The 16,369-nt window shown below is 41.0% G+C and overlaps 2 protein-coding genes across 21 annotated transcripts in view; one reads left to right on the forward strand and one right to left on the reverse strand.

Annotated features, from left to right (window-relative positions):
- Positions 1-967: 967 nt before the first annotated feature.
- On the reverse strand, positions 968-9,659 carry LOC103795192 (uncharacterized). 18 transcript variants are annotated; one of them, XR_004728671.3, is made up of 6 exons: positions 9,556-9,659; positions 6,364-6,546; positions 5,561-5,661; positions 4,615-4,804; positions 3,674-3,849; positions 968-2,971 (listed from the first exon to the last, which is right to left on the reverse strand). XR_004728671.3 is itself a non-coding variant. In XM_078338856.1 (3 exons), exons 1-2 carry the CDS (start codon positions 9,408-9,410, stop codon positions 6,373-6,375), a joined length of 450 nt encoding a protein of 149 aa, XP_078194982.1. In that variant the 5' UTR covers positions 9,411-9,659; the 3' UTR covers positions 5,560-5,661; positions 6,364-6,372. The 18 variants fall into 18 exon arrangements, 2 of the variants coding, with proteins under 2 accessions (XP_078194982.1, XP_054094121.2); XR_013522688.1 differs by having other exon boundaries at positions 9,168-9,659; XR_013522683.1 differs by having other exon boundaries at positions 9,135-9,659.
- Positions 9,660-9,670: 11 nt separating this feature from the next.
- The window catches only part of SLC38A1 (solute carrier family 38 member 1), an 87,259-nt gene continuing 80,560 nt past the window's right edge, over positions 9,671-16,369 (forward strand). For all 3 annotated transcript variants that reach the window (XM_054238145.2, XM_017975953.4, XM_009003595.5), the window contains exon 1: positions 9,671-10,194. The gene's annotated coding sequence lies outside the window, so the exon portion shown is untranslated. The remainder of the gene's footprint in view (positions 10,195-16,369) is intronic.

Genomic DNA, 16,369 nt, shown 5'->3' on the forward strand with positions numbered 1-16,369 from the left:
TGTAGAGATGGGGTTTTGCTATTTGCCCACGCTACTCTCAAACTCCTGGGCTCAAGCAATCTGCCCACCTCAGCCTCTCAACGTGCTGGAATTATAGGGATAAGCCACTGTGCCTGCACAGCTGCTTGGGTTTTGAGGGATATCTGGGACCAAATACAAACTATCTGTCTTGAACAATGCTGTGATATGGACCTTAGGAAGTTCCCTACTCTAGTCTCAGGGCCTGTGAGTGCTGAGGGGTTTTCCTGTGGCTAGCATTGTAGGAGAGAATGTGGACCACTAAGAGTCTCTCACTTACTCTTTTGCTACATTTCCTGGCTCCCAGCTGATGCCAGCTGGACCAGCTGCCTTACTTCTATTTCCTTCCATTCTTCAGATGTTCCCTGTCATTTTCCTAATGAATTCCAGTGTTCTCTCATAGACATGCTATTTGATGTGTGATTATCTACTTGCTGTTTAGGTCCTTCCTTTAGGAGGAGGTGAGTGCCTGGTACTTCTATCAGCCATCTTGAAACCACTTCTCCTGTATCAGGTATTTTTAAATGTTGCTGTTTTAACCCTATAATTCCACCTCCAGAAATTTATCTTATGGAAATAGTCAGAGACAGGACAAAGTATTATAAATGTTTACAAAAAATGAAATTCTGAAATTAATTATAATTGTAAAACTATATGGTAGAATATTTTATGGTTATTAAAATTTGTTTTTGAAAATTGTTAATGATATTATAAAATGATTATAATTTAATGTCATATACAAATGCAAAATTAGACATGATTCTGAATGTAAAAAAGACATGCAAGTAAAATGAACTAACAGTCAACAATGGTAACTGGTATATAAATTTGTAGATGGTTTTGGTTTTCTTCTTTACATTTTGCTGCATTTCCCAAGTTTTCTACAGTGAGAATAAATTAATTTTGCAAGTGTGTGTGTGTGTATTTAAGAGTGAATGGGAAATAAAGATTTAGAGACATATATTTTTAATTTTTCTTTGGAATATCTTGGCTCTTAAACAGAAGAAAAATGAGAGTTATAGTTAGTGAAAAATTTAAAATCAAAGGAAATTTCCTCTTTTCCTGTCTCCCCTTTCCTCTCTTCTCCCTGTCTCTTTCTTTTTTAATGATAGGAGATGTTTCTCTACTTTACAGTAAATAGAAAATAGGATGAAAATACAGAATCAAAAAATAAATTAAGGAGGAAGTTCCCAGAGGAGACAAGAATCAGATAAAGAATGCTGCAAAAAGAATTAGCTTGAAATACATTCACTGAATAAATAAATAAATAAACAGATGAAAAATGCCAAGCTGTAAGATGGTTATCTAGCCATCACTGAAAAGGAAAAGGAGAGACGAGTACATTTCTTTTCTAATTAGAGTAACAACATTGGATATAGAGAAATAATTGTTGACTTCATTATTAAACTGATATTGCAAAAATGGTTTATATCTGAACCACAGTATAATTCCTAAATACTAAATGTTATTAAAAATAGCAAGGAGACACAACAGAACAAATTAATTTGTAACTCTTCTTTTTAGCACAAAATTTAATTAGACTCCATTTACAAATGTTCATTTCATACCAAGAATGTGACTTGGAGAATGCTGGCACTTATCCAGATGATTCTGGAAGCCAAAACCACACTTACTCTTATGGAAGGTAATCTTTTGGTGGTTGGGGTTCTGAATTTTCCATATAATTTGCATAAATGAGAAAACTGTTAAATATGTTACTTTTTAAATAGAGACTAAAGTTTCTTTTTTCCTTTTAAAAAATGACATTCAATGGGCACTTATTCTCGATGTTTTAAAATTGTAATTTATTCACACAAGATTCCCAAAATGGTTACACTTCCAAAAATTGCTATTCATTTGATTTGTGCATATAGCTACTAACCTTTAAAAATGGAGGTAAACGTATATTTAATATTTCACATTTTTTCAATTCCTTCTCCTTTAAAGACTTGAAATTTAAATATAAAATAATTAAAACTACTTAACTGTAAAAATATTCTATTTCCTCATTTATTCATTCAACAAATATTTATTGAGCTTCTGTAATGTGCAAGTTTCACAAAGGTAGAGGTCATGTTCTTATTCACATATTTATTAAGAATTACCCTCATTTAAGTGTACCTTTGCAGTCTAACAATGAAAAATCAGTAAATCTTTGTAAATTAGTGAATGAGATTGAGAAATAAATGGCTTCATTTGGGAGGTATAGCCAATAAGGCACTGCCTCTGTTGGGTCTCTATGGGGTCCTTTTTCAGCTATGACAGCCATTAAATGAAAGAATCAAAATAAACCAAATTTGGAAGCAGACTTGTCAATTTCTGTGTCACAGAATATTAAACTAAGATTTCTAAAAATGATATGGTATAGTTAAGCAAAGTTTTCTAACATGATAATATCTTAATGACCATTAGGAATATATGTTTAGTAATAGAATAAAGTATTGTTATCAAATAAATCTAAAATGTAAAATCTTACCATTTGGATTTTTAATTTTTTGTGAATGCTCTTAATATATGTAATACATAAGATAGTAATCCATATATGGTCAAATACATACATGTACATATTATGTTGGGGAGGTATAATGATGTAGTATAGTTTTAATGAGATGTGTTATCAGTGCCCTTTGAGGGAAACTTTCCCCACAGTGAGCTGATGGATGCCCATGCCAGTGAAGGTCATGAGGATGGAGGATAGGGAACGGATGTCAGAAATATTTAGGAGGTGAAGGGATAGGACTCGTGATATTCCTCTAAAAATGTACACTGGATCATGTCAATTACTTGCTCCTTATTAAAATTCTTAGCATAAAGAGAACAGAGTCCAAACAAGGGTTATGTCCTCAGGGAAGTCTTCCTTGATTTGTAGGTCAGCATGTGGTCCTCTGTTCCTCTCACAGAGTCATGCTCCTTTCTGCAGAGCACTTATCTCCACCTCTAACTTGTACATTCACTGGCAAGATAATTTGAGTAGTATTAGTCTCTCACTCTAACTTCAAGCTTCAGGAAAGACTAGCAGAAGGCCTGGCACTTAGTAAATGTTACTCAAAAGACTGAATTAATTAGATGTGAAGAATGAAGGGGATGAGCCAATATACCCCCATCCTTTTAGCTTGAGCAACTGTACCCATGGTGGTGGCATTTCCCAATATGGGGTTTATGGGAAGAGAAGAGGGCTTGAGTTGGGGGAAAAAATGCAATGAGTTCGATTTTGGAAATGTTACATTTAAATCAAAACTTTGAACATTTTATTTTAGGAACGCATAAATATATAAATAACTATAAATATTTATCCGCATAAAGACAATCAATTCTAAATCTTATTAAATTACCTTTGTGATTATTAAATAGCTTCATATGCCTAAAATATAGCCTTTTAAAATCAAGCATACTGAATATTATGTGGCGTTTCTTATTTTAAGAACAATTATGTAGAATTAAAGTTTATTTTAGGAAAGCATGTTACTCCACTCCAGTAATGAATAGAATTCTTCCTCCTAAATACTGCTAGCAGAAAAAGAAATTTTTTTTAATGCTTCTTCCCAAAAGGTACCTTTTCAGAAGAAAAGACAAAAACCAAGCAAGATCTTAGCATGACACAGCACCCCAAGAGTATGCCTTGAACATCATGGGATGATTCTGCTCTGGTCCTTACCTGAGGGCTCATACTATGCATTTGTGACTTGTTTCAGATATTTCTGTGTTCTGATCTTCTTTTCTCATCTGCATCCTCACTTTGCTTGATGCCTTTCATCACTCCTGCTATCAACGGTGTTTCTCTTAGTCTTGGACGAAGATACTTTATCCAGCTATATTGCCTTTGGATGTCCACTTATAAATGAGAAAGTATTATCACACAGGATCAGAACTAAGCAAAAGTCAGCCCCGTATCCTGTTTCTCAAAGTATCTCTAAGGGCTTATGGAAGTGTTACAGCTCTCCTCAAGCCTAGTCATCTGCATATTTAATTTGGACTATCATTTATGAATTTATGTTATACTTGCTTTGGAGAAACATTTTAAACATGCTTTTTACCTTTACTTGACTTATTCCAAAGCCTGTGCTTGTAGATCCTGTGTTATTAGGAAACTTCTTTGTGCATTATTTTTAGGGTATAGAGTCCCAGAAGTGACACCCAATGGTATCTAAGTTCTTTCTACTTATTGCCAAACTGATTTCCAGTAATAATAATTATTAGTGACTGAATACTTAAGATATGTTAATTATTTTTAATGCTTTACATGTATTAACATATATATTTCACAAAGCCTTATAAGGTAGGTATTACTGTTTATTTCCATTTTAAATATGAAAAAACTGAGGCATAGAGAAGCAACTTGCCCAAGGTAACAAAGCTAATAGGCTGTAGAGCCAAGATTAGAACTCAGCAAATCTGGCACTGGAGCCTACATTCTTAACCCCTAAATTGGCTACTTCACAAAAAGTCATACCAATTTATATTGCCATCATTAGTAAATATAAATGCCATACTCCATTTTGGAACACTTCTACTTCTTAATTAACACATCCTTATAGATTTTTTTTTAACACTTTATTTTTTATTTTTTATTGTAGATTTAAAACTTATCTTTCTCACCTTAAAGTTAAGATTGAGAGTTGAAGTGCAGGCCTAACTATTCTTTAATACCTTCTTTCCTCATTTTCACAGTAGGAGAAATGGGAGTAGAGATGTGGGCTTAATAGCTGTTTCAGCATGAAGTGAACGTAATAGAATACTTCTTTGCCTATAAACTTGGACTTTGAAACGTCATTGCCCATTTTTATTCCTGCAAAGTGTGCAAAATAATAAGAGATACCATTTATTGGGCACTTATTATATATCAACCATTGTGCTTAGGTACTCTGTAGGCACTGAGTCATTTGATTACCAGATGGGTATCTGTATTAATCCATTCTTGCATTGCTATTAAAAAAAGCCTGAGACTGGGTAATTTATAAAGAAAAGAAGTTTAACTGGCTCACAGGTCTGCAGGCTGTACAGGAAACATGGCAGCATCTGCTTCTGGAAAAGCCTCAGGAAGCTTTAACTCATAGCAGAAGGCAAAGCAGGATCAGGCACTTCATATGGTGAAAGCAGGAGCCAGAGAGTGAGAACAACCAGATTGCTGGAGAACTCACTATCAAGAGGAAAGCACACAAGGGGATGGTGCTAAACCATAAATCAGAAAGCTGCCCCCATGATCCAGTCACTTCCCAACAGGCCCTACCTCCAGCATTAAGAATTACATTTCAATATTAGATTTGGGTGGGGATACACATAAACTCCATGCCCAGCTTACCTAACAGATAAAAAATAAATAAATGACCTTACAAATATGACTCAGGCCAAAATTAGAGACAGCAGACATTTTTAAAGAGTCTCGGGCTGGGGATGGTGGTTCAGGCCTATAATCCTAGCATTTTGGGAGGCCAAGGTGGGAGGATGGCTTGAGGCCAGGAGGTTGAGAACAGTCTAGGAAACAAAGTGAGAATCTGTTTCTAAAATAATAGAATAAAAAACAGCTAGTCATTGTGACACGTACCTGTAGTCCCAGCTACTCAGGAAGCTGAAGTGGGAGGATCCCCCGATTCCAGAAATTTGAGGCTGCAGTGAGCTATTATGATTGGCCCACTGCACTCTAACCTGGAGAACAGAATGAAATACTGTCTCTAAAAGTAATTAACCAATAAGATAATAAAAAATAATTTTGTTCTGGAATTTTAATTTAACTTCAGTTTAGAATCAGTGGGGGTATTTGACCTTTTGCCAGAACCAATTATGAATCTGGTGAGGCAGAATGTTCATTTCAATGATGGAAGAGGTGACAGTAGCCCCTGACACAGTGCTACCTACCAAGACGCATTAGGGTGCAGAGTGCCATGTATCTGCATAAGGCTGGCCAAGACAATTTGGGAGCTCTTTTCATTGCAAATGTACTTTTTGCTCTGGCTGCTTTGCTAACTTCTAGTGTCAAAATATTGTCATTTATGGATGAGATTCAGAGAACATCAAGAATGATAAAAAGAGTTAATCAGGCAAAGAAATGTGAAAGTCAAGGAAAACCAATCATCTTAAAGACCATTTGCTGCTTAGAGTAGACTCTATAAACAGGAATAAAAGACTACAGAATAAACAATTTATTTTCTAGTGAGACTGGATTTGTTCACCTAATGGCTGCACTGTTTCTGTTACAAGTAGGAGATATGTAGGACACTTGTTCCGAGTTAACCTCACCAGCTGACTTTCCTACTTTTTCATCATCGTTAAAAATCAGATTTTCCAATGACAGTCCTTTACAGATTTTTAAAAAACACTATATTCAGAAAATAGTTTTGATCTTATTACCCAAAATTGTTATACAAGAATATTGCTGGTTTCAAGCCAGATGTATTTGGAAAGCTTTGAAAACCCATGCAGGAAAGCACATAGTCTCTGTAACTGCACAGCTGGTGGTGGCCCCTTCTTCAGCTGTCCTACTGGGAAACCCAGGTGGAACGCAAGTGCAATCCAGGTGAGTACAGGGTGAAGCTGGAATGAGAGCAAATGTGGCTTTAAGTTCAGGCTGAATCCTCTTTGGGGTATCACTGATCTTTCTTCACAAAGCTGCCCCACCTTCTTGGAACCATACAAAAAAGAGCTATGGGGTTACCAGAAAACTCCCAGGTGACCTAAAGTTATCCAATTCTCCTTTCATAGTACGAATTCTTTCCCTAGCCCCATTTTCAGAGCATATACAGAATTTTCTCAGTTCCATACGGCATCCTGCAATCAAACCTGGTAATGTCCTAAATACCTTAAAAACATATTGAGAAATCTGTTCAAATGGGAAAGGTCCACAAACAACATTAGATACTATCAACAAGGCCTTTGCCCCTCACAAGGCTATTATTGAGAAAACTAACTCCCTGGACTCTACTGAAACAGGACAGTGGTTCCTATTCAGAGGCAGAGTGGCCCGAGACCCTTTCCACCTGCTAGACCTCCAAAGATGGTTATTCCAGAATCAGGGAACATTTTAGATCCAGCCACAGAAAACTAGCTTAGCAGTCAGCTCTGGATGCAAGATTTGGATGTGCCAATTAGAGCTGTGTGGACTCAGGATAAATTCTCTAACCTTTGAGTCAGGGATTAGGATAGTCTGCCCTATTAGGAATGTCATGAGAATTAAACGAGAGACCATCTGTGAAGTGCTTAACCTGCTGCTTGTCTCTCAGTAAGCACAAAGTGAATAGAGGAATCATCCAGACATCCCTGGCCTCAATTAAAGACCACAGTAGCTTCTATGTTGACATTTACTCTGGTTCTAGGTTGTCAGCTAAAATCCAGCGGAGGGGGGAAGTTCCTTCAAACTCTAGGCCCAAGAATGTCCAATTGCAAATGGTTGTAGCACCACTGTAAAGACTGAGAAGGGCAGGAGGCTGAGGCAGGAGAATTGCCTGAACCCAGGAGGCGGAGGTTGTGGTGAGCCGAGATCGCACCATTGCACTCAAGCCTGGGTAACAAGAGCGAAACTCTGTCTCAAAAAAAAAAAAAGACAGAGAAGGGATTTTGAATTCAGACCTGAAGGGGAATCACTTCTCCTTCACTAATTGCTGTTTTAGGTGAACATGGCCAATTCAGCCTTTTAACTTGTTTGCTTGTTTATACAAAGAGAATAATATCTAATTAAGAGGTTGAAAGGTTTACCATGTAAAGTCCTTAGCACAATAGCTACCATATCATAGGAGCTCAGTTCATAACTACTGAATCCAATTAAAAAATGCTAAATAACTGCAGTCTTTTTTGTATATAGAAACAAGCAAGTAAGTTAAAACTGGGGCCAAAAGATAAACTTGGATCAGATAATCTTCAAACACCGATGAATATACATATTCTGCCTTTAATAAGGTAAATGTTCCAACAAGCCTATTAAGCTATGGCTCACAGTTCATCTACTTCACCTATTCAGATTTCTTACCCTATTCATAAGAATTGTGCCAGGTAAGGTGCACACTACTTAAAATTATTTTTACACTAAATTGGCTTCCTCCAATAAGGTAGAAAAAAAACAACTTTTGATAACCTAGAGAATACTGCTATTTGTGTGTACTTTCTCCCACCATCCTTTTTTTTTTTTCCTCCAAATATAGAAAACAGGAATAGGACAAAAGCTAAGCAGGTAAGGGAAGCAGTAAGTGTCAGAGGAAGAAATTGAATGCAGGTGTGTCTGAGCTAGGCTACCTGTGTTTTGCCCTTTCTGTTTGCTGTGAACTTTCAGTTTCTCAGGATTACTCAAGAGCATGTCTTCTAAAGAGGATTCTCAGGAAGCCACTGTTGAACTAATAAAGGCCATTTACTGCCATTCGAAGGGAATAACAGGTTTAGTCCGTGATGAGTTTCAAATTAGGTTATCACTTTGCTTTTCCAGTGGTGATGAAAAAGCAAAATTCACTCCAATACAGTGACTACTCTCTGCTTGAAACGCTCCAGGTAGTTACTTTTTGAATTATGATTCACCTTCCTTTTCCTGTTTTGATGAACCATGAACATGAGACTGAACCATCCCGGTCAGCAAAAAGCTCGCGTTTCCACCCCGCAAATTCATTCACTCTATAATGACAGTCTAATTGGCTGAAGCGCAGGTGGGATTTCCTGTCGCCATTTTAAGAAGACACAACTCCTATGCAAGGAAATGCCCAGACAGTGAAAGGGGGCTGTGTCTGACACAAAGAGTAAGCGGGGAAAAAAAAGGGAACCAGGCCCAGTTTCCCCCGCTCCCCCCATCCCGCTCGCTCGTCCCCCGGACTTGAAGCGCCCCAGCTCCGTTAACCTGGCGAAGGGCGCGCCAGGTCCTTCGGGTGGAACCAAGTGGGGTCACCAGGCACTCCACGACCTAGCCCCCTCCTCTTCACGCCTAGACAGGTGCTCTCTCGGCGCTCAACAAATCCTCCTGGTCGCTTCACACTCAGTTCCCAAAGCAAAGCTCCACAGGGCAGACCTCAGGGAGGGCTCGCCAGATCTGCGGGTGCTGGATCCGGAAGAGGGGAGGTGCCTCCCGTTCAGGTTAGGGACAAAGGGTTTCCAAAGGTGCCCGAATTCCCACCTCCCCCTGCCATTTCGGTCCCCTTCTCGCCAACCCGGGCCATCTGCCGGCCGTCCCCAGCGCCAACCCTCTGCTCCAACGCTACGCGTAGTCCCGGGCGCTGCCCGCGGCTCTCGGGGCTGCGCTCGGACCCGCCACTCCGGCGGCCATCCTCATGCAGCTCCCCTTCCCACAATGCAACTCCCTCGCTCCTTCGGCCCCGGCGGGGCTCTGGAGTACCCAAAACGCAGGCCCCAGCCGAACGCACAGCCCTCCTGTCCTCCGCCGGTGTCCCTTTAGCGGCCGCACCCCCATCCCTAAGGGCTCGCATTTTCCAGCTGCCATCGCCGCTGGGTTCCGAGCACGCCGCCGGGCCCTAGGAGGGCGAGGGCAGGTGCCAGGCGGCGCGCAGCCTTCTCTCCCAGTGCCACCTTCCGTGCGCCGGACACCCGCGCGACCCGCAACCCCTCCCTCACCCTTTCCCCGCTGCTCAGTCTCCGTCAGCCGCTGTAGCTGCATCGTCAGGGAGCGACGAGAGGGAGGCAACAAGGCGCGGCCGCCAGCAGTGGCACCATGTGACGGGCACGGCTCAGTGACACGCAGCTTTGGTTAAAGAGCGGGCGCACAGGAGGGGAGGAGACGGGGCGCGGGACGGGGAGGAATGGCCTGACTGTCCCCGTTCAACCATCACAAGCCGTGGTTGCTGAAGGGCGACGTGCCCCACAGTAGGAGAATGACTCCGATTCGTGACCCTCAGCGCCCGTGCTTGTCGCTGTAAGTGCGGGGCCGGAGAGCAGAGTGTGAGTGGGGGTTGCTGGTGAGGGGAGATTCTGATGCAATCGGCCCGGAAAGGAGGAGTAGAGCCGGGCGAGCGCGGACTGGGGCAGCCACGCCACTCCGCCTGAAGGTCGCCAGGAGCCTCCGCCCTTCACCTTCCTCGGAAATCCGCCAGGCCACGCCAAGCTCCCTGCCCAGCCCTCACTGACGGGGGCCACCTTTTCCCGGCGCCACAGCCAGACCTTGACACAAAGGACATCAAACTGCCGAGGGTGAAAATCCCGGAAGGGCGGACACCTTCACATCGCCTTTCGCCACCTTTCCCCTTATTTCCGGAGGTAAGGTGGTTTTCAGTTCCCGGGGAGGGCTGGGCGAGCGGCGGGGGGATGTTTAGATGTGAGAGAAGGCGGTAACGTAGAAATCATCCCTGCCGGCGTGAAAGCAGAGAAAGCATGGGCTGTGCCCGAAGCGTTTGGATGTTGCTTTTAGGAGAAGGAAAGTCCGGGTCCCCTGTGTTTCCCGAATGCACGCGGTAGCGCGAGGAAGCGCCAGGGCCCCCGAGTTGACCTTTCCGTGGGCTGTGGCTTACTTTTTGGTTTGTTTTCCTGTGGCTTTGGTCTGTTTCCCCGTGGCTGTGGCAGCGTGTGGGACTAAATGTGGTTCAATTTTTACAAGGGCCAGGAACGACGCAGGTCTGTAGCGAGAGCGCAGCTTACTTGAGGGCGCGACCGTGTTCTAGGAGTGTTTGAATCCTTAACCTTTGAGGGAAATTTCCTGTGTCCGCAAGGCCCAGAGGAGAGTGTGTGATGTCCCAGGGGTGCTGCGTGCGGTCTGCTGGGTAGCCGCCGCGGAGCATCGGTAAACGGGAGCACGTTTGCCATCCCTCCTGGTGTTCTCTGTCCCTTTGTAACGCGGGGAAATAGGAGGGCGCGGGGAGAAATTACTAAGGGATGCTTGCAGTGACTTACTGTCCTTTCCTGCCCTGAAGAGGTTTTTTTTTTCTAAAATGCAGAGCGTGACAGGGGATAGAGGTAGTGTTTTTTCTCGAGAGCCGGAATCTGCTGGAGCCAGCGAACAAAAGGCCACCTCTTGCGCGGGCTTGGTCTCAGACTGTGCTCGCTTCTAGTCCCACCTCCTCCCCAACCCCCGGCACCTAGCTAGCTTCCCTAAACATTGCCACAGAGGCCTTCAAACGCGTGGGTAGGTGTTGGGAGGAGAGCGCACCTTCGCCCTTGTGCGAGCTCCTCGCCCCCTAAATTATCTACCTCCCGGTGCATGGGGCTCCTCAGCACCCACTGGGACCCTGCAGGTTACCGGGCTGCCTGGGCACCGATTCCCTGCCAAATCGCCCGCCGGGGGTTTGTGCTAAACTGTAGTCAGAGAAGGCACAAGTGCATATGGGAGCAAAAGGAATTTCGCGGTTTCCGCGTTACGCAGTTCCCAGTGCCTTTCACAGGCTGCCTTGGTCTGGGAAAGGTGGTGCTACAATTGAGAGTCCTTTGTCTTGCTCTGCGGCGCGAACCCGGGATTTTAACAACCCTCTTTCTCCGTTAGAAACCTAACTCCCGCCAGGATCATGTACTTTCTCAGAGGAATCCACGGTGATGTGTGTAGTAAAAGTGAAAAAAGACGCCTCTGCTTGAAAACGGTATTCATTTGCGTTTGGAAGGGGTTTTGACATCTCTGCAGTGGGATTTTACATTTTTCAATATAAAGGGGAGGAGGAAAATAAATTTATGGTTTGCAGAATGCACGGCCCAGCGAGGGTGTAATTTGTCACCTTGATAAAAGAAACTGTGCAGCAACTCGTGCTTTTTCTGACGTCAGAAGGACAAGGGAAATAAAACCCGAGCTCGGTGTATGGCTGGCCTCGTTGTCAAACATCTCATGCCCGTTTGGTACTCCCGAAATCTTGCAAAACAGTCAATTCCGTTGTACTGATATGGCATAGACCCCGTGGATTTTCGTTCGACCCCAGCCTCAAAATAGCCTTGCTCTTTAGAGTCACTTCAGTTCTCAGTATGTCGTAAGCAATTGGAAACCAGCCTAGATTGGTTTGAGGTATTAATCTTGAAGTTTATTTGCTTTTTAAAAAAATGTAGCCAAGAAACATTTTCTACAGAGGGCTTACTGTGTGACTGGCAGCAACTAACAAGATTTGTTTTGCCTTCTGTGAAGTTTCTGTTCTCGGGGAGAAACAGACTATATAAATGTAGGCATATAAATTTCAGGTATTCTTAGTGCAATGAAGAAATAAAACAGGATCATGTGATGGGGTAGGATGCCTGAAATAGAGTGACTCACCAGGAGGGCCAGTGTGAGGGGATAACATTTGTCCTGAGACCGGAATGGTGGAAAGGGATCAGCTATTTTCATAATTGAGGGAAGAAAGCCAGCAGAAGGAACAGGAAGAAGGAAAAACAAGTACTTACTGCACTCTTCTTTGACTGCAATATAATTGAGCTGATGTGATGAATAGATTTTAAAGATGTTTTGGATTCTTTAAAACTATATGTATGTTGTTTACATAAAGTTTTTACAATGCTCCATGAATTAAGGCCATTTAATGAAAGGAGCACCATGATTAGAAGGTCTGACATCTGGCTGTTGCTGCTATTTTCTTTACTCTGGGTGATGCCTGAGGACAAAAACCAATTTTACACATTGTTCCCTTAATCCAGTACATAGTAGCTGCTTAATAAATACTTGTTGGATTGAGAACTTGGTCAAGCCATCTTGTTTATCTCTTTGTGCTATTATTAACTATCCCTTCCTTTCTATATCTCATCTGTTCCCTTCTCTTAGTCTTTTTCTTCTCTGCTTCTCCTTCTCTTCTGCCTTTCCTACTGAGCAGTGACCAGGCCCTTGCAAATACCCCTCACACTTATCCTCTTGTCGCCATTTCTGCTGCCCAAGTTCAAGTCCCTGTCACCTGACTTACATTTGTAGACATAGGAAACAGATACAGAGGTGGCTTGAACAATCTAGGGGCAGTGGGGGTGGGCAATGGAGAAAGATGCAAGCACAACACATGGTTAACAGTGAAACAGCCAGTTACTGAGGTGGAGCTGCATCCCTGTTGGTCTCCTTCATACCAAGTTGTGCTCCCCGAATTCAATCTCCATTCTTTCGTGAGATTTATATTTCTAAAATTCAGTCACATTTTGTTAAGGGATCTTGCTGCTAAAAACCTCTGTGGGTTTCCATTGCACACAAGGTCATCTAAATTCCTTAGCCATACACTTGGGAACCTTTGCAATCTGCCTCCTCACCTCTTTCCAACTTTTTCTCTTGACATGTTTTTTCTCACAGTTCACCCTATTTCCTCCTTATCACTTTTTTGCTTCAACATCTGTATGGATTGGATTCCAGTCAAGAATTCCTACTGGAATCCTGTATACTTGTGATGGCCTAAACCTGATGCCACTTTTCCACCTCCTGGGAGAAGTATTCACTGATCACCTCATTGGCATTTTCATAAGGATTTGTTTATCCTTCACATCTTGCACTGTTGTTACTCCCGATGATGGAAGGTGGTGAATAAGGACTTAGACTCTGAGTCAAATGTAAATATCAGGCCTCAACTTACTCACCCAGGAACCTTGGGTAAGGTGTTTGGCATCTCTAAGCCTCAGTTTTTTTCATTTGTTAAATGAGACTGATGATGTTGGTGGTAGTGTTGGTGGTACCTATTTTATTGAATTATGGTAAGGATTCAGTTGAGATTATGGATGTGAAGTATTTGGTACAGTGTTATCATTCCATATATATTGAATTAAACAGGACTCATCTATCAGAGGAGGGAGAGAAAGTTGATCAGTAAAATTCCCTTTACCTCTGAAATTCAATGACTATGTAATCTTTTAAAAATACTTTTCTGAAAAAAATATCTTAATGGAAACTACCTGAATCTTTTTAGTCTCTAGGAAAATATACATCTATGAAAGGTGGTGAGGAGGTGGGGGAAGTAAGTATGCAGAAGTACTTTGAAAAACCTGTGATAGACTTCAGAAAAAGATATCTTGTATGCAGAGGCATACAGAGTAATATAATGGACTGTGGAGACTCAGAAAGGGGAGGTTGGAGGGAGGATGCAAGATAAAAACTACATATTGGGTACAATGTTTACTACTCGGGTGAGAAGTGCACTAAAATCTCAGATTTCATCACTTTCAATTCATCCATGCAATCCAAAATCACTGGTACCCCAAAAGCTATTGAAATAAAAAAAATTTAAGTAAAATTAAAAGATTAGCTTCAATAACCTAAAAAAAAGACACTGACCCTAAATTTAAAATGAAATTCTAAATTTAAAAATATGGTACTTATTTCTGAAAATCGATCACATTTGTTTTCTAGTGAAAACCTGTGTGTGAGGATTACTTACTAATAGTAGAGGAGTTCCCCTAACCATGTTACCTTCCCAGTCACTGAATTCCTCTACTATTAGTAAGTAACTGTTTCAAGTGAGGTTACAATGTGCCTTTGCCAATAACTTTCTGAGTACCCTTGAACAACTCATTTCACATTTTTATGCCTCATTTTCTCATCTGTCCAATGCTAATAATAGCATCAGAGCTGCCTACCTCTCTGAGTTGTGAAGATACAATGAGAGCAAAGCTGAGAAAGTCCTTGAACGAGTTTAAAAAAACTATTCAAGCTGATAGTCATCTGGCGTTAAGCATACTGCTAGTCTGCAGAGTCAGGTGATGGTTTCAGATTATAAGTGAGTCTCTGACAAGAGTTTACATTAGACTCATCTAGGGTCTTTTAAAAGCTATCAATGCCAAGACATCATCTCCCAAAATTCAAATTTAGTTGGCCTGGGATGGAGCCCAGATATGGGAGCTTGAAAAAAATCAGGGGTGATTTTGATATGTAGTGGTTTAGATTTAAAGCAAGGAAAACAAAACAAAATCAGAAATTAAATGAGGACCTCCATATGTTGCTTGACAAAGTCTTAGTAGTGTGAAATTATGAGGCTGACTGACATTTGCCCTGATTTTACTAAACTAATCATTTGTTGACATCATGGAACCACAGCCTCAGGTTACAGTTTATAACCTGGATTTTTCCCAGGCATAGAAAGAAGCCTGTTCAGTGATACAGCTAGATCTACATGAAGATTTAATGTGTGGATCTCAGTTTCCATCTCTTAGGAGTGACAAAGCTTGAAAAAGAAAGAGACAATTGAAAGGGAAAAGAAAGGGATAGGCTATGGACCAAGGTATAGAAGGAAGAAGCTCTGAGCAGGAGACAGGCAGGGCAGAGCACAGAGAAAACGCTGTTTGATTTATTAAACTGGTTTTCTTTAGGTTGCAAAATGGTGGCTAGAGGGCCAAATTAAGCCTGTGGGCATATTTTATATGACTTACACTTTCTTTTAATATTATTTGAAACTAGCTGCCAACTCTTAAATATCGGAATTTCACTTAAAATTTTGATTTCTGGCATTTATTGAAAACAAACAAACAAACAAACAAAATCAAAAGACCTGGCTCATTCCTCTCACTAATTGGAGGGAAATAGATGGGACTTGAGTTCTCTTGTTCCTTATGCCCAGTCTGCTTTGTCCATTTATCTTGCCTACCTGAGCACTTACTGCTTTTGTTTTAACTTGTATTCTAAATCCGGGGATCTTAACACTGGCTGCACATAAGAATGCTGTCCCCTGGAGAACATTTAAAATATCGATGCTTGGATCCTGTCCTATACCAATTAAGTCAGAGACTGTTGTGTGTTTAGTGTCCCCTTATCGGTTTTATTTTTTTTAAAGCTCCCCAGTTGGTTCCAATGTCCTGTCAGAACTGAAGATTATTGGCCTACTAAGACAACTATTCCAGAGATTTGTCTACAAGTCTGCCTTCTTATCTTTGGAAGTGATCCTTTAAGAAATAGTGTATAGAATCATTAATTCAGAGGACATTAGAATTGGGAGAGATCTTTGAGGGAGCAGCCATTAATCCAATCTTATTTTAAGGAGAGGAGACAGAGATGAGAAAGAAAAGAAGAAAAAGATTGTTCTGGGACTATAACCATCATATAGTATTGAATTATATAGTGTCTTTTATTACATTTTCTCTATTCAAATAAAAGTCTTTTTAAGGTTTCTTTTTATAAATGATCCTCTTTACATCCACCACTTTGTCATGCTTTAAAGTTCTCATTATTCCTGTTTTTCCTTGAGTATTTTGTTAGGAGTCATAATTTAGCTAGGGCTTAAAAACAAATACACAAAACTGTATCCACTGCTTTTTAGTTCAATAGCAATCCTTGATCAGAAATATCCTTAGAATGAAAAACATATATATGCAAAGAAAGGAATTTTTCTCAAGGGCTGAAATATTCCAGGCTGTTTCCAACTATATGAGTTTTTAGTAATTATTTAAATCCATTAATTTTCAACTGATGAAAAATATTTTTAATTTTGTTTGTATTCACACTACTCACATCCTCTCACTGTTGTAATTAATTAAAATTCAATTCTTTTGGTGTCTTTTTTAAAAATGTAAT

This window comes from Callithrix jacchus, chromosome 9 (assembly GCF_049354715.1).
Source record: "Callithrix jacchus isolate 240 chromosome 9, calJac240_pri, whole genome shotgun sequence".
Lineage (NCBI taxonomy): Eukaryota > Metazoa > Chordata > Mammalia > Primates > Cebidae > Callithrix > Callithrix jacchus.

Excerpts from the sequence above, each read along its gene's own strand:
- LOC103795192 (XM_078338856.1), bottom strand. The coding sequence starts at position 9,410 with ATGCGAGCCCTTAGGGATGGGGGTGCGGCCGCTAAAGGGACACCGGCG. Across the intron at positions 6,547-9,134 it reads ACGGCCGGCAGATGGCCCGG|CTTCACCCTGTACTCACCTG; the intron begins GTTGGCGAGAAG and ends CTCTCATTCCAG.